The 22,041-nt window shown below is 35.5% G+C and overlaps 1 protein-coding gene across 1 annotated transcript in view; it reads left to right on the top strand.

Moving 5' to 3' along the window:
* The window catches only part of LOC150102509 (cilia- and flagella-associated protein 61-like), a 509,206-nt gene that overhangs the window by 363,381 nt on the left and 123,784 nt on the right, over positions 1-22,041 (top strand). Inside the window, exon 13 of the mRNA XM_090399377.1 lies at positions 48-171. Coding sequence (XP_090255503.1) covers positions 48-171 — 124 coding nt within the window. The remainder of the gene's footprint in view (positions 1-47; positions 172-22,041) is intronic.

Below are 22,041 nucleotides of genomic sequence, written 5' to 3'. Positions count from 1 at the left end.
AGAAAAAAAATTAGATAGTCAAAGATCACTTTTGTTATTTTTAACAGCTAGCAAAGAAATTACTAGAAGCCATTGATCCATGTCTATTTAATGAGGACAGTAGTGATGCTGAGCAATTTGATCTGCCACCTGTTCCAAAGTGTCCAAAAATTGTGCTTGCAAAATTGCCTGGTAAGTTTACCTAATGTAACAGTTTGGAAATCATAATCATCAAACCATATCTTACAGTAGAGATCATTATAATGATTTTAAAATATGATGATTATACTGACACCTAATGTTATGTAGTACTCATTATATATACAGTAATACATGCATATATCAGTAACACACACACACTTTTTTTTTATTTTATGTGATATTTACCCAAAAGGATGTAAACCCATAGTATATTTAGTATTATTTGGATTAGTATTAAGTTAAGACAACAGTATTAAGACAATTAATATTACGACAACAGTGCTATTCCCCCTTGTCGACTTTGATGATAACTGTGTTTTTATTTCATGTTAAGGAGTTCAGGGCTTTTAATTCTGATGGCAGAATATTCAAGTCTGGAGGTTTGGCATCATAGATTACTTTGGCTATTTTGAAACATAGTCTATTGTCTTCAATATTAGACAGATGGCTGGTGTTTCTTTCAAAGGGAATACCAGTGGTGCCGTGTCTTACATACAATTCATAAGACCAGAAAATGAATCTGTTGTTTCAAGATTGAAATACATACTCACAGCTAGATTATGATCCTACAAAAAACAGCTCAAGAAACTCAACAAGTTACTGAATGAAACAACATCAACAGATCAGGAAACCATCAAAAGACTCAGAACATACGATGCCAGGCCTCCTAGAATATATGGTTCATCTAAATTATACAAAAACAACTATCCACTTAGACCTATTGTGGATTTTATAAGCAGCTTCACTTACAAAATATCAAGATTTTTGTCTAACCTTCTCTGTCCTCTCATAGGCCACTCAGCTTCATCAATTAAAAATTCCACAGAATTTCACACAAAAATAAAAGACATTCAGCTGTCAGAAACAGACATTCTAATAAGCTTCGACATTGTCTCGCTCTTCACTAATATTCCTCACAAGGAGACAATAGAATTGTTAACTCAAAAATTTCCATCCAATATTATGGAATTCTTCGAATTTGCTATCACATCTGGACTCTTCACATGGAAAGAAAAAATTTATAAACAAGAGGAAGGAACAGCAATGGGCTCTCTCTTATCACCAAACTTAGCCAACCTTTTTCTAGAACACCTACTCTTTTTCTGGAATTTTCACTCTTGAACCAAAACCAAAAATATGACTGCGATATGTGATGTCGCAGGACTATCTCATATCTGAACAAGATATGAGATAGTCCTTTAAAAGCCATTGTTTATCTTTTATCTGTTAATATTTATATTTCAAATTTTTTGGTAATTATACACATCTCTGAAGTTCATCTTCCCTTTTTGCTAATTATTTGATCATTGCACATAAAATGGTATTAAGTGTAATTCCATGATTCAGTTTAGATGCTGAATTTATATTTTTCATTCATTTCTTTGCTATTTCATCTATATAAATATTAAATAAGAGTAGTGACAATGGGAATACCTGATGGGGCCCCTCTGTTTATGAGTTTTTGTTCTGTATATCTTCTTCACTGCTTCATTGTCATCATTTGATTATTTGGTATATGTTAGTTTCTGAATGAAGCAGATTTGGAATGTTTAACATCTTCAGTATAATTCATAACTTGTTCCTTATGACTTTGTCAAAGATTTTGTGGCAATCTACAGATGTTATGTTTATTTCTATGTTAAATTCAGGACTTTTCCATCAGGATTTTTAATGAAAATGCTGAGACAATAAATGATCGTCTCTTTTTTTTAATCCATTTTGTTTTTCTCAGAACTCTCTTTTACATAAGATTTGAATTGCAAATTTAATACTTGTGTATATAGCTTAAAACCACAGGTGAAAAAAAAAAGAAGATACGTTTATTTTCAGAACATCTCTGAACATCAAGACCACATCCATCTTATTAAATCTCACAAATCGGGTCTTGCACAATATGGAGTTGAAAATGCCAACCACAGGATCCAATGGCAGTGCACCAAGTTACTACATCAATCCGTATATAAACATGAGTGTTTGTATAAAGAAAGTGCTGAAGCCTTACGGCACAGACCCAATCTTAACTGGAACGACTGTCTCACTATCCCAAAAGTCTGGGAAATTTTATCCTCAACTGTATAAAATAAAATTATCAGTTTTAATTTAATTACAGCCCAATAGTATTTAGTCATTAAACAGGCTACTGTATACATAGAGGGATTCTGATATAAGCATGCACACTAATGTGTTTTTTTTTAATGTAATTCCCATTGTTGTTTAATAACTGTGCTGATGATGCTTATGATACTTAAGATGAAATATTTACATATTATTAAAAAGTTAATTACTCTGGCATATGTGTGAATTTATAGTTATGAATACGTTACATGTTTCTCTATATAAGAAAACACAAGAGCTCTATACTCCATCTATATGCAGTGTTATCTGCTACCCATTATTAGTATTTTTGCTTGTAAGTTGTGTGAGTTCTCTGGTTGATTGCAGGATGAAAAATCCATATTTCTGGGAGAAAAAAATCCCTACTACCTGTGTATGAGACTTGTCTTCAATTGAAAATCTCCATATAAAGATTCCTTTTATCGTATTGAGAATTGAATTCAAGTCTTTTCCAGTTGAAGGGTGTGATGTCCTTTTATTTTTCCAATTGCACTGTGGAAGTGCTTAATTATAGAGCAGGCAATGCAGAGAGTGGTGGCAAAGGAATATATAGGCAAGCTGGATTTGTTAGACTATAAGACACACATATTCACAAGAATAAAGATTAATCATTTTTATTATTGCAAATATTTCAGCCAGAAATTAATGGGCCATCATCAGTGCATCTGCATAACCACAAAGTGATGCTAGAACAAAGAAAGTTAATCCTATTTACGGAGCAGAGCCTCATGTCAGAATGCCACCATAGGGGCAATTATACAATCAAATGAGATTACAATTAAGCCAAAAATAACATTAAAATTATTTGAAATACAAAAATCAACAAAATGTAGATAAACCAAATGATCGAATGACACATGATATTTAAAAGAAAAAGGTGGGGGGGAAGCACACTATTGCCTGCTATTGCCATTTATGAGTCTGAGACTCTTCCAAATCTTGGCAATGGATAGACACTCATTCTGATTTAAGTTTGATGTGTAGAAATGCTTCAGCACTCTCTTTAAATGACTGCTCAAACCTGAAATGGAACTGATATAAAAGGTGATTATTGTATCATAGGATATTGTGGTCACTGTCCCCTCCATGCTGAGCAAGGGCAGATTTGTCAGGTTTATTGCTATTGATATAAGACAAGTGTTCTTCTAGTTGTTTTTTCAACTAAATGTCCTGTTTGTCCAAAATATGAGTGGAAGCACCCCTGCTGAACCTGGTAAATACCAGGAAGTGATAGTTGTTTATCTTATGCGAATGGTAACCAGGAGGAGATTTTGTTAATCAGGAAAAATTAGGGACTAAACTGGATTAGTGAACAAAACAGTAGTGATCACTATGGGTGATTTCAATTATGGTAAATATAAACAAAATAAGGAAAATTAATTTCTTGAATTCTTGAGGCACAGCTATCTTAGGCAGTATGTAATTGATCTCTCCATTTGGTAAGACTGACTGCTAAGTTATCAATGGTTAGACAAATGTAGACTTTTGTGATATAAACATAAACAGAATCTGGTGAATTGAGGCAGCTGTGTATTTGGGGCAGATTTTAAAGAACCAAACCAAATCAAGAAAATTGCCAGTTTTCTTTTCTTATTTGGGACAGGAGATGCAGCACTCATGATTATCCCTCTGAGGTAATTTCTTGTAAATGGCTAGTTGGTTTAAGGCTTATTGGCACAAGGAGTGCAAAGGTGATACTGCACCAAACCACACCTTATAAATGATTCATCAGCTTTGTTCCTCCACATGTTTTAAGTGAAGTGTGTAAATGACTCATCACGATTCTCACTGACTTGGCTTCTACAGTTATTACCTTTTTTTTCTTTCTTTTTTTTTTTTTTTTTGGAGGAGGGATGACAGTTGTTTTTAAGTAACATTACTTGTGTCATCTTTCATTCTGAACCAATTCCTAATCAGAAAAATGGAAAGTTTTTCAGTACTTTGTTTTTTGATAATGTTTTTAATTTTAGTTTTATAAAATTTGGAACTCTTACAAGATGCCATGTAAAGATTAGTCACAAGCCAAAAAAATTGCCTGTCTGTTGATATTAACAATGAGGAAAATTTAAATACGTACATATTTTGCTATTGTAATTAATTTGAATAAATGATTTTTGTTGCTCGGTGAAATTTTAGTTTGTCTTTTATATGTTTTTAACTATTATCTTGAAACTTCACATAATTGGGGTAACCACTTAATTGGGCCAAAATGATCAAAATATCCCAATTAACCGAAATCTACTATATGTAGAACTACAAGGCTAGTGATTATGAAGAGCACAGGAAACAGCAAGGAATGCTGTTTCCCTATGCTGTTCATGCAGCATAGCATGAAATGAGGCATATACAGAAAGGAGGGCAGTATTGCTTGGGCATTAATTAAAAACATCGACAGCTATTTTACATTGGCAATGTCTGAATGTTGGAGGTAAATGAGATAGGTGTAAAATTGATGAATGAAGAGATTAAGCTGCAAGCTGGAAGAAGAAGGAATAATTGTGCCAGCATGAATCAAATGATAATAATTTCCATGAAAAATATAAAGAGCAAAATAGGAAAGGTGATTTGATTGATAAGGATAGTCAAAGTATGAGCAGCAATTGCTAGTCAGTTCAAGAAATTTATATGGCAAGCAGAAGAAAGAATTATTATGGTAAGATGAACTCAATGGATGAAACTTCTGCAGAAGATATAATTGGGATATTTAATGAGCAGGTCATCAAGATATTTCATCTTCAGAAGTGTGAACTGTGAAGATCTTGAGCACATAAGGTTAGAATGAAATATAAAAATGGAGGAAAACTCACTTGAAAACTTATGCCAACTCACGGTATTCCATTATTGAAACAAGGGTAGAATGGTGGGAGAGGGACATATAGCAAATGAGGAAGATATATGATGAATATACCTTCATGCTAATCATGTTAATAAGGTGATAGGAATCAATGACATATCACCACTTTGATTTAAGGAAATGTTCCAAGGATTTATCAACAACTTTCACATAACTGTTTAAGAAGGGTCTTATGACAGGGCAAGTCCCAAAGGAGTCTAAAGAGAGTAAAAGTGTTCCACTTCACTAAGATGCTGACAAGATTGAAGCTACAAATTAGAGTCCAATCTGTGTATTTGGAGTTGCAAAGTTCCATGGAGAATTTAGTAAGAGCTAGGATACAGAGCTGCAGTGAAAAAAAAACAGGTGTTTTCTGTGATGGTTGTTAAGGTTTGTTAAAGAAAGGCCATGTTTCACCAGTTTCATATGTACTGTAGCAAGTTGAGGAATGCATATAAAATGGCATACAGTAGACTCTCGACTATCCGGCCTAATGTGGTGGAAGGGCAGGCCGGATAACACAAAAGCCGGATGGGCCGGAGTTCTAGGCCTACCTTTTCACACAAATGTGAAAAGGTAGGCCTAAGATGAAAGAGTCAAAACTTACAGTTTTTAATTTTTGAAAAAATCCTTGATAGATAACTGCTTCACCCTTTTAGCCCTCTTCCATGATTCAATGTCCCTCCACTTACGCAAGCAGATGATATCAGCTGGCGTCACTTCCTCCTGCTCACTAATATACTGCAGCGCTGCCTCAATTGTCTTGAACCCTTCCGAATGTGGGATGAGATTTTTCCTGTCATCTAAGGATGCCTCCTCCTCCTCTTCTTCTTCCCCCTGTGTCACCATTTCCACAATATCGTTGTCAGTTATTTCATCAACTTCGTCATTTGACATCCATTCTTTAATGTCCTCTGCATTGACATCGTCACAGCTCGGTACATTTTTGAGCAATGAAACATGTTTATCGTTTTCATCTTCCGCTTCGGTTTCACACACGGGTTCAAGGTTGAAATGTCCACCTTCATGGTCCAAAAGAATTTTCCAAGACTTTACAAGTGATATATTTCGAATCTCTTCCCATGCTTCGGCCAACTACCTTATGGCATCTAGCAAGTCAATCTTTTTCAGAGTGGTTATGCAGTCTTCATTATTATCAATCACTGATATCAACGAACTGAGAAGACACCGATGATACTTTTTTTTTTAGCATTTCAAGGATGCCCTGGTCCATCGGCTAACAAACAGCAGTTACATTGGGTGGTAAAAATAAAACTTTGATGTCTCCATCTATGAGTTCGTCATTGGCAGGATGCGAAGGTGCATTGTCAAGAAGTAGCAGCTTTTCTCGGCAAATTTTTGTCTTTCAAATGTTTTTCTACAGTCGGTATGAATTCATTTTGAAACCAGGTTTTAAAGATTTTTGAATTCATGCATGCTTTCTTTTGATGTGTGTAATATAGGGGTAGTGATTCCTGATTTTTTAGTTTTTTAAAAGCTCTAGGTTTCTTTGATTTTTCTATTAATGTAAGCCTAAGCTTGTGGATGCTGGTTGAATTACTGCAAGCCAAGATGGTGACTCGTTCCTTGCTTTTCTTATATCCTGGTGCAGCGGCTTCTTTTTTTGATGCAAGCGTTTTTGTAGGGAGCATCTTATAATTTAAACCGGTCTCATCGCAGTTGTACAACTGCTCCCCAGAAATTCCCTCCATTTCAATAAGCTTAAAAAGATAGTCTTTGAACAAAGGTACAGCTTCTTTATCAGTGGATAAAGCCTCCCCACTTATGGTAATCTGGCGAATACTGAATCGTTTTTTCCACCAATCTAACCATCCATAACTGGCATCAAATTCTGAATCTTCCCCTTCTACATGTATTTGTCGCTTGAATTGCAATGCTTTTTCCTGCAATATCGGCCCAGTAACAAGCAAGCCTTTTCCTCTTAAGTGTTCATGCCACATAAATAAAGCTTCCTCAACTTCTTTATGCTTACCTTTCAGCATCATATATCTTACTTTCATTCTACTTCCACTAGCTTAGGCAGCACACCACTTTTCAATTTCTGCTCGATTTTTCTTCCAGTCCCCAACTATACTTTTCCCGACTCCTACCTCCGAAGCAATAGTTTTTGCCGTTACCCCAGAGTCTAGTCGCTTTATAGTGCATATTTTCTCCTTCATAATCACTACAACCTTTTTTGTTTATCACCTTTCGTAATCTTTAATAAAAAAACAACGAAATACACCAACAATTTACTAATGTAACCAGGAACAGTGGCAAATGTATTCCGCCCTTGTGGACATCCAATGCACAACCGATGAAGCGGGGAAATCCACACTTTGCATGTCTCAACCTGTGTATTCACATGGCACGTAGGAGGATTGTAGCAGACGCCCACTTGCAATGCCTTGGCAAAGTAAATTACAGCATGTATTCCTCATTTTATCATGGAGAATTACTGTATTATTATAATTCTCAGTGATAAAATCCGGGCTCCGGATAGTACGGAGGCCAGATAGTCGAGAGTCTACTGTACTTATTTTTTGCAAAGGCTTTTAATAGATTTCCACATTATAAATGGTGAATAAAGGAAGAATGACTTTGATTGCTAATGGTAGGGAGTTAACAAAACCAAACAAAATAGTTTTTAACAGACTGATCATTTTACAAGTGTGTTCCATGCAAGTTTAGATATTGCATTGCTGAATGTGAGAATGACTCATTTGAGAATATAGGTAGATCAACTGGAGGCATTTACAGTATTGCATAACCTTAATGCAAATATGGCTGTGGGATTAGGTGAGCTATCAGCCTGTATATTGTGAGAATGGGCAAAGGAATCTGCAACTCTTTTGACCAAGCAGTTTAATTTAAGTCTCAATTCTGGAAAGATACCTAGGTAGTGGAAAGAAGATGGAATAGTTCATATAAAGGAGGATTCAAGACAAAGGTAGTTAATAATATGCCAATCAGTGTCTCAGGAGTAGTGGTTAAGACATTGGAGAAGTTGGTATTATAAGAACGAGAATTCTGACATAGGTGGACAAGAATATGATACTCAAAACGGTCATCATGGTTTTGTGAAAGATAAGTCTTGCCTTAATAATTTGTTAATTTTTATAATAAAGTAATAGTTGAGTTACTTAAAGGAAATGACAACACAGTGATATATAGCTAGATGTTGCTAAGGCATTTGAATGGATACCTCATGGAACCTCATTGCATAAATTGGACCATATGAAATGGATATGAATGTGGTGATTTGGATGAGAGTGTGGTATGGCTGATGGACAGATATCAAGGAGTAGGAGTAGTATATGGGGGAAATTGAATCCACCAGGTGGTGGATTCAATTCAGAAAAGAAGCAAATAGTGACAGTGATTTTGAAGCAGTATGGTGTGAAGTGGAGATGGATTGGATGAAATGCCTAGTAGAGCATTGCTATAGACTTGGTAATGTGGAAAGCAGTGAGAGAGAAATGTTTAGGCTATTTGGTCTGGCTAATAAGAAACAGGTGATCTTTATGGGTGATTTCAATTATGGATGAATTTCCTGAATTTTTGAGGAACAACTATCTTAGGAAGTACATAACAGAGGATCGAGAGTCTTGGATTTGATTATCTCATCTATCCATCCATCCATCTGTTCATTGGACATCAATAGATGCTGTATAGTCGCTAAGATACTGAGCGATGTGCCACTCCTGTCCTTGCAATGTGTTCCCGTTATATGCTTTTCTGGAGGCTTCAACTCTGTGAAAATGAGTCACTCCAGACACACCATCCACCCATCTCATTGACAGTCTATCCCCCTTTCCTCTTTTTCCAGGAACTTTACCTTCTATTACTTTTTGAGAAGTCCTCCTTCCATCCTTTCAATGTGTCCAAAGTATTTCAGCTTTCTTCTGTCAGTATCCTTAAGGAGCCTTAAAGTTCTATTGACCCTATCTAGCACCCATCCATTTGACTGCCTTTCAGTATATGATATCCTCGATAGCATTCTGTAACACCATCTATATATCTATAAAGCAGCTATTCTTTTCCTATTATGCTTCTTTAGGTTCCAAGTCTCACATCTCTAAGTTTCTCTTAGAAAAACAGCTGCATCCAAAATCCTCAACTTTATTTCCATGGAGATAGATCCATCCTTCCAGATTTTAGACAAGTCTCTGTTGTTTTAGCCATTCTTAATCTTCTTCTGATGTCTTCTGAACAGCAGTTCTTCACATTAATAATGAATCCCAGGTACTCCAACTTGCTGACTTCTTCACTTCTCCGTTAAGATACACTCATTTCTCAGGAACTTCCCTGTCTGTATTTCCTTTGAGAACTATAATTTTTGTTTTGCTAGGATTGAACCGAAGTCCTCTGTTCTTACTGATCTCTGTAACTTTGTCAAGAATTTGTCCTAGTTCTTCCTTGTCATTACAAAGGAGTACTGTATCATCAGCATACTTCAGATTCCTGTCGATTTACCACTTATCCTAATTCCTGTCTTGAGCTCATGTAATGCTACATGCAGCCTCAGCACAGAAGCTAAACAAGTGAGGCTAAAGTAGGCATCCTTGCCTAACTCTCTTTCCAACCTGAAGCCAATCAGTTAACCCATCGCCTGTTCTTGCCATGACTTCTTGCTCACTGTACAAGTTGGCTATCAACCTGATAGTGTTGAGGAAAACCAATTCTTTTTATTACTTTCCACGGTTTCATATGCTGAACACAGTCAAAAGCTTTAGAATAGTATATGAAACACATTACCATAGAAAGTATAATCATACTTTTTTATGATCTGTCTGAGGCAAAGGATCTGATCACATCTCTGACCCGACTAGCCTCAATCCTATTAAGAACGATCTTGAATAAAATCTTACTTGCATGAGAGATTAAACCAGTGGTTCTCAAACTTTTTGAAGTCGCGGTGCATTTAAAATCTTACAAATAATTGTAGGCCCACTATATACAAATTTCTGAGAAATATGTTATAATAATTAAGTCAAATATTACAGAAAAAAAATAATGCGATAAAAAATAAATAAAATGAAACATACCTTAAGTTTATTCATTCTTGTGTTTATGAGAAACATGAGCCTGATGTGTCCTAGCAATTGCTTCAATGTTTGGGCATATATTTGAAATGCAAACTCTCATTTCCTTGTCAATACATTGAAAAGTTCCTCTCTTTTTACACTTAATTGTGGTGAGGGTAGAAAATCCTGATTCACATAAATATGATGTTGAAAATTGTAGTAAAATGTTCAACGCTTTTTTGGATATTGACACATATTCTTCTTTTATAGAAATCCAAAAGGCTTCAAGAGACAATTCCTTATGTTTATTCATCAATCCACGATCAGTGGATATAGCTTCCAGTTCTTCTTCTTCTGTTAATGTTAAACCAAAATCACTTGAAGTTTCCATAAATGGGTTTCTAATCCAATTGTATTGTTTAGTGTTAAGTGGTGGAAAATAAGAACTCAATTTTTCTTCTAAACTTGTTAAATGTTCAACTATTATTGGAAGTGTTTCATTTATGCAAGTATTACTTACCATTGGAAACATTTCCAAATTACCTTCAACAGCTTTTCTTTTTGAAATCTGTAGTTTTCTCTGAAACGCTTTCATTTTGTCAGTGAATGTGAGAATATTTTCTTCTTTCTCTTGCATGCTAGTATTCAAAATATTGAGCTGCTGAAATATATCGGCCAAATACTGTAACCTGGCAATTCAAAATTTGCACCAAAGGAGGTTACAAAAATGTAATTGTTTCATCTCTTCAAAAAACGCAAGAAGTTCTTGTCGTCGCTCGTGTACACGGGTAAGTACTTTCCCCCTTGACAGCCACCTCACCTCAGGGTGTAAAAGCAGCCGTCTGTGTTGTGAATCCATATCGATACAAAGCTTTTCGAATGAATGCGATTTGATAGGTCTTGTTTTAATAAAGTTTACCATCTGAACAACTTGATCTAAAACTTCTCTTAATTTTTCTCCCAATGTTTTTGCCATCAAGGCTTCCCTATGAAGAAAGTAGTGAGTTACGATAACATTCTCATTTTGTTTTTTTTACAAAAGATGTAAGGCCCTTAACACAGCCTACCATGGAAGGGGCTCCATCTGTACAAATGCCTACACACGACTTCCATGTTAACTGCCATTTATCAATCCCCTGTAGCCTTAATTAACTCTGCTGGTATTCCATCAGCATCTAGGGTGTTATTGTTAGTAAGCTAATTGCTCTTTCAACCTCATGCCTAAATGGAGGAGGCTCCAAATCAAAATTTTCCTGGTGAGAGGACATCTCCAAATTTTCTTTATCCTCTCTATTGTACAGTTCCTCACAGTATTCTTTCCATCTGTTTTTGATTTCCACTCTTCTGTTAGTACTGCTCCATTCCTGTCTTTGATAACATTCAGTTTGGTCTTAAACTTGTGCTTTAGGTCACAAACTAAACAGAACACCCATTTATACGAAGGTGGTCTGAAATGTTCTCAGCTTAACAATGAAAAAACGAATTTATAATTTCAAAATTATTTTTATTTATCAATAGAATCTCACTTAAGACTAATACATTTATTCCAGCGATGCTCCTGCACCATTATCTCGTCCCTGTAGTGGTTCTCAGTAAGATCTGCAAAATACCCCTCTACAGCTGTAATCACCTCTTGATTCGAATTATTCCAATCTTTTAACCAGACTAGACAAAAAAATTCATTAGAAAAAACCCGGTTTGTAGAAGAAAAAAACCATCTTTCATCAGGACAATGCAACTGCCTATGAAGGTGCTTTGGCAATGGGAAAATTAAGGGATCTGCACTATGAATTTTTGGAACATCCACCCTATTTCCCATATTTGGCTCCCTCTGACTTCTATCTTTTCCCAAAACTAAAACTCCTTCTCGCTGACCAGCGAGAAGGAGTTTTAGTTCAGAGGGAGCCAAATCTGAATTTCCCATATTTGGCTCCCTCTGACTTCTATCTTTTCCCAAAACTAAAACTCCTTCTCGCTGACCAGCGAGAAGGAGTTTTAGTTCAGAGGGAGCCAAATCTGGGAAATAGGGTGGATGTTCCAAAAATTCATAGTGCAGATCCCTTAATTTTCCCATTGCCAAAGCACCTTCATAGGCAGTTGCATTGTCCTGATGAAAGATGGTTTTTTTCTTCTACAAACCGGGTTTTTTCTTATGAATTTTTTTGTCTAGTCTGGTTAAAAGATTGGAATAATATTCCCCAGTTATTGTTTTACCCTTTTCAAAATATTAATAAACAAAATGCCTTTAGCATCCCAAAACACTGATGCCCTGACCTTTCCTGCTGATTGAACCGACTTTGTTTTCTTTGGTGCTGAACAACATGCTTGTCTGTCTGTTTTGACTGCTGTTTGGATTCTGGTGTGTAATGATGAATCCAAGTCTCATTCATAGTAATAAATTGATGAACAAAATCAGTTTTATTCTTGTTAAACTCCAAGCACTGTTTAGAGATTTTCATGTGAGTGCATTTTTGATCTGTTGTGAGCAAGCGCAGCACCCATCTTGCACAAAGCTTTTTCGTTTGCAATTCTTCATGCAAAATATATCCTACACATTCTTTTGAAATGCCTATAGTCTCAGCAATTTCATGCACTTTGATTCGCTGCTCATCTAATACTATATCGTGCACTTGATCAATGATTTCGTGTTGTTACACTTTTTGGACATCCTTCACATGGATCACCTTGAAAGCTGGTATGCCCACATTTAAACTTGGCAGCTCATTTCTTTATTGTCAAAAATGAAGGAGGAGAGTGCCCATAAACTTGTATGAACTTCGAATGAATTTCTTTTGGCATTAAACCTTCTTTTACAAAGAATTTTATAACCGCACAATACTCAACTTTATCCATTTCAAGGGATACAGACAACATTTTGCTTCAGACAGCTCTATAAAACAAATTACTTGATAGAATGACTTGCAATTTCACATGGTTGCTTATGACAGATGTACCAACTTAGAAAAAAAAAATCTTACCAATAGCAGTCGAGAACTTTTCAGACCTCCCTTGTATGCCTGCTCAACTGGAATTCTGTCTCTTCGCATTTACTAGTATAAAACTTTTCCTTTTCCTGCCTGATGGCTTTTCTGACTTCCCTATGTAATCTCTTATATTCTTCAGTCTCTTTGTTTCTTTAACCACCTTCTTTCGATTAGATCTTATGTTGATTTTGATATCCGTGGGTCTCATGGTCTTCTTATTTGGCTGAGATACATCTTGGCTGTATCCTGTATTATAACCTTGACTCTTTCCCAAAGCATTTCCAGTGAGTTCTCCTCACTAGTCTTGAAAAATCTTCCAAATAAGTTGATCTTTCTTCTGTGAATCCACTAGGAATTACTCTGACATCCAGTCTAGTGAGACATGCCTGGCTTGGAAGGTTTTGGAGTCTTAGTTTTACTTTGGCTCTTACTGGCTGATGATCTGTACCACAGTCTGCTCATTGGCAGGTATGCACATCAAAGATGCTTGTTTTTCACCATTGAAGCCAGGATGTAATCAGTCTGGTGCCTTAACCTATCAATATTAGATGTCCAAGTATAGGCCTGTCATGGGTGTTTCCAGAAGCAGGTATTGTTAATAACCAATCTGTTAGCATGGGCAAATTCCAAAATTCAATCTTTCACTACAACACCAAGACCAAACATGCTACACTCAGGCTTAACTCTCATACTCTTTCCAGTTTTTGCATTAAAGTTCCATATTATCTCATCAGAAAATATTATTATAGATGAAGTGCATGTCTTCTTCCACTTGGTGAAAGTGACCAAGAAGTGATCAGCCCTTGGGTAGTGGTTAGCCATATCAGGACTGTTATGAGAAAGGGTTATTTGTGGAACCATAATGCAGATGATTATGATAAACTCATAAGATGGCTTGCAGCGAAATCATGAAATGAGGAATTGGATGGGAAGGAAATCAATGCTACTTGGTCCCTACTCAGGAACTATCCGACAGAGGCAATTACTGAGTATTCTAAAGGTAAGGAGAATAAATAAGGTAACTAAACAAACACACGCGATAACCACAGTAATATGTTTAGTCATGAATTTTCGACAGGTTTCATTGTACAATAAATAAGGTAGGCATAAAATGAATGACTGAAGAGGTGAAGCATGCAATCTGGAAAAAAAAAAGTTGTTGTGGAGGAGTACAAAGAGGAAACTTGCTTCTAAGCAAAAGTGGCATGAGCAGCAAGTAGAAAATGAGGCTAAAGAAATCCTAGGGAGTTTTTTTGGTATGTGGCCAGTAGAAGAAAGAATGATTATGGGAGGATGATGTTGGTTACTGATAATAGGAGAATGATAAACACTGAGGAGGATATAGTCGAGGTATTAAATGAGCACTTCATTAAAGTATTCCATCCTTGTGATTGTAACATAATGCAAAACTTGAGAGCACTGCAGATGGTGAGTGAGCAAAGGGTATGAAGAATTGAAGAAACGATGATAACAAGGCCATGGGACTTGACGGTATATCACTGTTAACTCCTTAGAACATTCATGTCTTGACAGAATGTTCTAAGGAGTTAACAACAGTCTTAACTTACCTTTTTAACATAAGTCTTAGATTGGCCCAAGTTCCAAAGGAATACAAAGAGGGCAGAATTGTTCTGCTTCATAAAGGGGATGATAAGACTAAGGCTTCTGCTTGTCTGGAGTTGGGATCAAGGTGTTAGAGAAGCTAGTGTAGACAAGGATTCAGAACAGGGTTGACATCAGCAGAATTCTCTTTAATGGACAGAATGGGTTTACTAAAGGAAGATGTGTTTTAGCATTCTAAAGTAACGAATACATTTGACAAGGGGAAATGCATATATAGTAGTATACTTGGATTTTGCAAAGGCCTTTGATAGATTTGATAGAACTTCTGGTTTTTCAAAATAAGATAGCCCACAAGAGCAAGGAATCTGGCAGATGCATGGAAAATCTAGAAGTGAAATCTTCTTCTTAGGAGAGCAATAAAAGGTGGAGCTTTTTCTGATGGAGCAAAAGGCAACATAAATATTCAGTAGTTTTAAAATTGACCATTTTGAAGCCTCTTTAATTTCATCTCTACAACTTCAAACATCATTTTGGTTAAACTATATGGATGATGTTTTCTCCATTTGGCCACATCCTGAAGCTGCTTTATGTTCATTCCCAACAAAATCAAAAGCAGCCTACACCCGCATATCATTTTCACCGCAGAGAAAGAAAAGGATGGAAATTTAGCTTTCCTGACATCCTTTTCACCTAGTTTCCATTTAGTGTACTAATAACTTCAGTTTATTGTAAACCTACATTCAAATCCCATTACATACACCATTACATTACGTACAAAATTCTGCATCATCCATCTCAAAAAGCAGGCATCGTTAAAGCTCTTCTTAATAGTGCGCACATAATGCCAGCCTGGTTGGCCAAGTGGTTAGCGTATCTGCTCTCCAGCCAAAAGGCTGCAGGTTTGAATCCCACTGCAGGCATGGATGTTTGTGATTGTCTATGAAAATAGTAGTGGCAGTAATGGTTGGCTTCAAACTGATGCCAACATCTCTAGTCTTTCTCAAACTGTACTTATTTATATTGATTTCATATGAGATGCAGGAATGCTTAATTGCCAGCCTGGTTGGCCGACAATTTTTTTATGCCAGCCTGGTTGGCCGAGTGGTTAGCGTATCTGCTCTCCAGCCAAAAGGCGATGGGTTCGAATCCTGCCATGGGCATGGATGTTTGTGAGTGTCTGTGAAAATACTAGTGGTTTAGATGATGTTGTTTGCTGTAGTTATTATTATTATTTATTATTTGACACCTCCAGGGAGTCCAAGACTCATCGAGAGACGGCACCTACTCTACAACTCTCTGTCTCCATCACTCAACATCATCCACCCACCACATCATCTACAACAACGCCATCTAGACAGAGAGTTGTAGAGTAGGTGCCCTCACTCGATGAGTCTTTGGACTCCCTGGAGGTGTCAAGTAATAATAATAATAATAATCGGCTTTACCCTTATGATCTTAAACTAGACCTTGACATCATCCAAGCATTATATAGCAGATTGGCTTCATCCCAAAGAAGATCTTTAACTTACATGGTAGTGAATAAATTGATCTGAACACTCGCATTTTAAAGAAAAATTTTAATTTTGCAAGAAAATAAGTACAAAAATCAATCTCCGACTTTTTTATATGTGCTCCTAATAAGTTCATTAATTCACTTAGGCATGGACTCTACCAGCATTGAACAGGTATTTCTTATTTCTGCATCTCAAAACCATACTTGTATAATGGATTGTATTAAGTTATCCTTTGGATTACAATTTAATTTTCCAAGTCTCTTTTTCGCTATGGCCCACAAATTTTTTATTGGGTTAATGTTAAGAGTGTTACTTAGTCACTGAAGCAATTGGATGTTGTAATTTTTGAGGAATTCTTTCACTTTTTTTGAAGTGTGGCATGGAGCAAGATCCTGTTGGAAGATGAGTTCTTTGTCTTTCTGGATCTGTGGGACCACTCTTTTCTCCAGTATTTTTATGTATTGGTCACTTTTCATCATACCATCGACAGGCACAAGTGATCCTGGACCGTTTTGTGTAAAATAACACCTATCTTTTTAGTTGGGTGTTTAGGAAGTCTTCTCAGCCACTGATTTGCAAACATAAGTTACTCACTCTCCTTGGACACGCTCATCTGAGAATATGACCTTTTTCCACCTTTGAACAGACCAATCTTTGTACACTGTTGCCAACTAGAGCTTTCTTTTCTGCATAGCCTTCATCAACAGTTGTTTCTTGTTTGGTCTGTGGGCAGTCCTTCCTGCTTCCAATAATTTTTGATGGACTGTCATTCAGAAACATTAATCCTGCTGGCTGCCAAGCCTCTGTTTAAGTCCACAGCAGATAATCTTGGATTCATTTTGCTTTTTGTAACTAGTGAACGATCTTGAGTAAGTGTAGTTTTTCCTTTTTTGCCCACATTTTCTCTTTCTGTCAGGAGAAAAGGTAGCTGTCTCCCTAAACCTCTTTAAAATCATATTAACAGTAACCAGACCAACATCACACTCATTGGTCATTTGTCTTTGAGCATGGATGTGTGATGAGATAGAGTACATATTTTTTTAATGCTTTCTTGGAGATGTATCCATTTTATAGCTACACAAAATGAATAAAGCACTATGAATATCAACTTGTACACTATTAAAAATGCATGACACTATTAATAAACATTGTAGAGACAGTTAAAACATGCGTCACTCAACCAAAATAGTGAACTAAAACTAAAACTGAAAATAGGAAACCAAAACTAAAACTGAAAATAGGAAACCAAAACTAAAATTATTGTGAACTGAATCAAAAACCAAAACCAAACACTTGAAAATTTGACTTGTTCAGATTAATTTGTTCACTATTGTACAAGAATATTCCTAAGAACTTGGAATCTGCACATAAAATTCCAATTTTATACATTGCTGGAATCTCAGAACCAATTTCAAGGAAACTTAAAAAAATTATAGATTGAATAATATAAGCACATAAACACAAGAAAGATATTTAATTAGCCAAATATTTTGGTCTGAAAATATTTAAATAAATAAAATTAAAGAAAAAAAATAAACTGTTCTTGTTGTGCCACTGAAGATGGTCTGCAGACCATCTTCAGTGGCACTACAAGAACAGTTTTAAAAAATACAAAGTGGAATATTAACAATAGATCATTAAAAATAGAACAAGCCACGTGATGTTATATCACTAAGTATTAAAGGGAATATTATTAAGCAGAGACATGATTGAAATAAAGATATTAATTAATAATGTTAAATAACATAAAATTAATATGAATTAATGAGTTATCCTGATTAGAAATATTAATTAAAAATATTAATTAATAATTTCAATAATTTTAAATAACATAAAATTAATATAAATTAATGAGTTATCCTGATTAGACTTTCCCAGATTTTTGATACAGATATACAGTCATTCCGATTCAGGTTAGGATGATGGAGTAATGCTTCTATGCTTTCTTTGAATAAACGTTCAAATTTATAGTGGGATCTATGTAAGAGGTGAGTTTTTGACCAAAGGATGTTGTGGTTAGTTTCAATCCCGTGCTGAGCCAATCCAGATTTTTCAGGTTTGTTGTGATAAATGGAGGATTGATGTTCTTGGATTCTTTTTTCAAGAGAGAGAGAGAGAGAGAGAGAGCGTCCAGTTTGTCCAAAATATGAGAGATCACAGTTGCAGGGAATTTGATAAACTCCAGGAAGAGACATAGTTGAGCGTTTGTCTTTAGGAGAAGGAAAATGGGAAGATAATTTGTTAATAGGTGAATACATAGCTGTTAACTCATATTTCTTCAGAATTCTTGAGATAGGTTCTGAAATCCCAGAGATGTATGGAATTGGAACTCGATGTATTGAATCTTTGTTGTTTAGTGGTGGATTATAAGAATCGAGAAGAAGTTGTGTACTCTTTTCGGAAAAGCCATTGAGTTTCATGTGTTGTTGGATATTAGAAAGTTCTTTCTGTAGAAAATTAGAAGTAAAATAATTAGTTTGGGTTCTTCTGATTAGACATTTTATGATTCCTGTTTTTTGACAAGGATGACGGGCTGATTCTTTAAGAATATACCGACCTGTGAACGTTGGTTTCCTGTAAACTGTAGTTGTAAGAGTATTTGAAGGTGATGGGATTGAAACTAACCACAACATCCTTGGGTCAAAAATTTGCCTCTTACATAGATCCCGCTATAAATTTGAACGTTTATTCAAAGAAAGCGTAGAGGCATTACTCCATCGTCCTAACCTGAATCGGAATGACTGTATATCTGTATCAAAAATCTGGGAAAGTCTAATCAGGATAACTCATTAATTCATATTAATTTTATGTTATTTAATATTATTACTTAATATCTTTATTTCAATCATGTCTCTGCTTAATAATATTCCCTTTAATACTTAGTGATATAACATCACGTGGCTTGTTTTATTTTTAATTATCTGTTGTTAGTATTCCACCTTGTATTTTTTAAAAACTGTTCTTGTAGTGCCACTGAAGATGGTCTGCAATTTTCAGACCGAAATATTTGGTTAATTAAATATCTTTCTTGCGTTTACGTGCTTATATTATTCAATCTTATGTCACAAGTATCCTTAAAATATCAAACTTAAAAAATTATAATTTAGTGCCTACTTTTTCTTTTCATATCAATAAATTCTTCTCCATGGTATCTTTCACCAAGAATAAACAGTCTCCGTATTTCTCACCCAGGTGTTTACAACTTCATTGTGATTGATCAGTTGAAAAGAAACTACAGCAACATTAATTAAACATTAGCAATTAAAAGTGTGAATGTCTCTCATACATCACTTTAACCTCATTCACCAACACAGCACTCATGACTATGACTGCCTCTGGCATATCTTTCTATTTGTTATCCACTCTGCAGGGAAAATATATATATATACTTCTCACACACCTTGCTCTCTTGTTAACTACAGCAAGGGTGTAAGGAGTAGTTTTTTTTTTGTTTCCAAGATGACTGCTTGTTCTCTCTTGTCTGTCCATGTATTAAAATATTTTTTTCAGTGTTTCTCATATCACTATAAAATAACACCTTTAGTAACTTATATAATTACTATCATATTCCCTAATTTTTGCTATCGGTTACACTTTATATTCTCCAAACCTTCATCTTTCCTCATTGGGCGCACTCCACTGACCACTCACAATTTTGATCAGTTATCTCCGAATCCTTTTCATCACATCCCTACTGCTTACCTAAATTTAGGTAAGCAGTAGTCTCCAGATGTTGTTATCAAAGTCTTATAAAAAAGAATAATAACTCCATTATTCCTATTCTAATTCTTTGCTTAGTATGTTTTTTAACATGCAGGTAATCCTTTGAGATATTTTTGCATTGTGGCTTATGAACTTTACCTCTCTATTCCATCATCATACATAGCATGTAATTTTTGCATTCCACACATTGCTTAATATACTTGGCAAAAAATGAATATTTTCCCTCAAATCATTCCTAGCATCATTAATTAAAATTGAATAGCAGCTGCAGCCCAAGTATACAGAGCCCTGTAGCATACACTGATCACTTGCCTTCTCTTTCACTCATCCCTGCCATAGGAGATGAATGAAAAAGAAGGCAGGTGATTGCTGTTCATTATCTGCTGTTTTATCCAGCTAACTAAGTTAATTTCCATCCCAATTTCCTCCAACCTGCATAATACAGTAACTTGATTATCAGAAGCCTTTGCAAAATCTAACAATATTGTGGTCTAACTGTTCTCTTTATCAAAGAATTTTGTAAATTCCCATCACAGAGCTACAATGTTCCAGTATTCATATTCACACATTCCTGATTTCTGTCAATGGATATAATGGAATTTTCTTGCCCATCTTTCACATAGTGTTAAACAATTAAAGTTGCTGTGTTTTTTTTAGAACTGAAGAGGATGTGGGATGTTGTGTATATATTTCATAAATAGCCAGAAAAGGCTATTTATGAAAGTAAATCCATGAAAAGAAAGAGCAAGGTAGTGAAATAAGCTCTTTTGGTAGTATTGAAATTCACCAATTTATCTTCATCCCACTGGTAAGGAGTTCAGTATTTATGACATAGATTACTTCATAAATAGGAGACAAGCGTAGTGGCAGCATGTAAGAAGAGCTCTGGATTCAGATAAGTTATTCTTGAAATAATTAATTGTATATCAGTGTTTGTTTGAGTAAAAGCTGCTATAAAAGTTGTGTGCTACTAGTATTATTAGTTTGTGGGATATTTTGCCTAAACTTAATTACAAATTCATTGTTATTAGACCTTAGAGTAGTAACCGGCAGAGGAAAGATGGCGGTGACTTTGTCATTGCATGTCTTTAACTTAGACTTCAGTCATTTCGTGAAGTGCGAGGTGTGCTACATGTATTCTTTTGATTATATAGATGATTTGTGGATATTTAGGGCAGATGGAAGTTGGGGGGGGGTGCAAAGTGTGAGCTAAACAAGGATTTGATGAGTGCTAATATGAATTTGATGACAGGAAGTGTTAGTAGCAAGAATGTTGCAGGGAGAATGAATGCTTGTTCGAAAGAGAAGGATGGTGTGAAGGAAAGCCAAAAAATTGTTAAGAAATCATTGAAAAAGAAAACGAGTGATTTGAAAACCATAATGGATGGTAAAAAGGATGAAAGTGAGGCAAATGTGGTAGAAGGCAATGAAATTGAGAGAATGAATGAAACTGGAAATACCATTATGCAAGATTCGAAAGTTGAAAAAATCGAATGAATGAATGAATGATACCAGAAATAGTGTGACGCAAGGTTTGAAAGTGAGAAAAATCAAAAGAATGAATGATAGCGAAAGTTGGATGCATGGACTGAAAGTGCAGAAACTCAAAAGTATGAATGAGAGTGAAAGTGTGAAGCTTGAATGATGATTGAATGATAGAGAGAATATGATGCAAGATTCGAAAGTTGAATGGGTTGGATGAGGCAAGAGATGAAATGGATGCAGAATGAAATTAAGAACATTCAGGTAAAAACAATTAAAACACATCATGTTGGTATGAAAAAATTAACGAAAGATGAGTGAGTGGCATTGTATGGCGACTTCATTATTAAAGGTGTGCTGGATGAGAGGATGCACAAGGTATGTTTTCCATGCGGTAAAATGAGTAGAGTGATTGAGGCATTGGATATGAGGAGGGAGCGAGCAAAGGAGTTGATGGTTTTAATAGGTATGAATGACTTGAAAGAGGACAAAGAGCACATGCTTAGATGAATAAAAGAGAATAGTGTGACAGGAAGGGTAGTAAGCGTGCTGCCTAGGTATGACTGTGGTGAGATAAGGCAGAGAGCAAGGATTATGAATAATATGTTAGCTTAAATGTG

The sequence above is a fragment of the Typopeltis vanoorti genome, chromosome 10 (genome assembly GCF_054136105.1).
Source record: "Typopeltis vanoorti isolate ZY-2024b chromosome 10, IOZ_Tvanoo_1.0, whole genome shotgun sequence".
Classification (NCBI taxonomy): Eukaryota; Metazoa; Arthropoda; class Arachnida; order Uropygi; family Thelyphonidae; genus Typopeltis; species Typopeltis vanoorti.
This window is presented reverse-complemented; position numbering and strand designations above follow the sequence as displayed.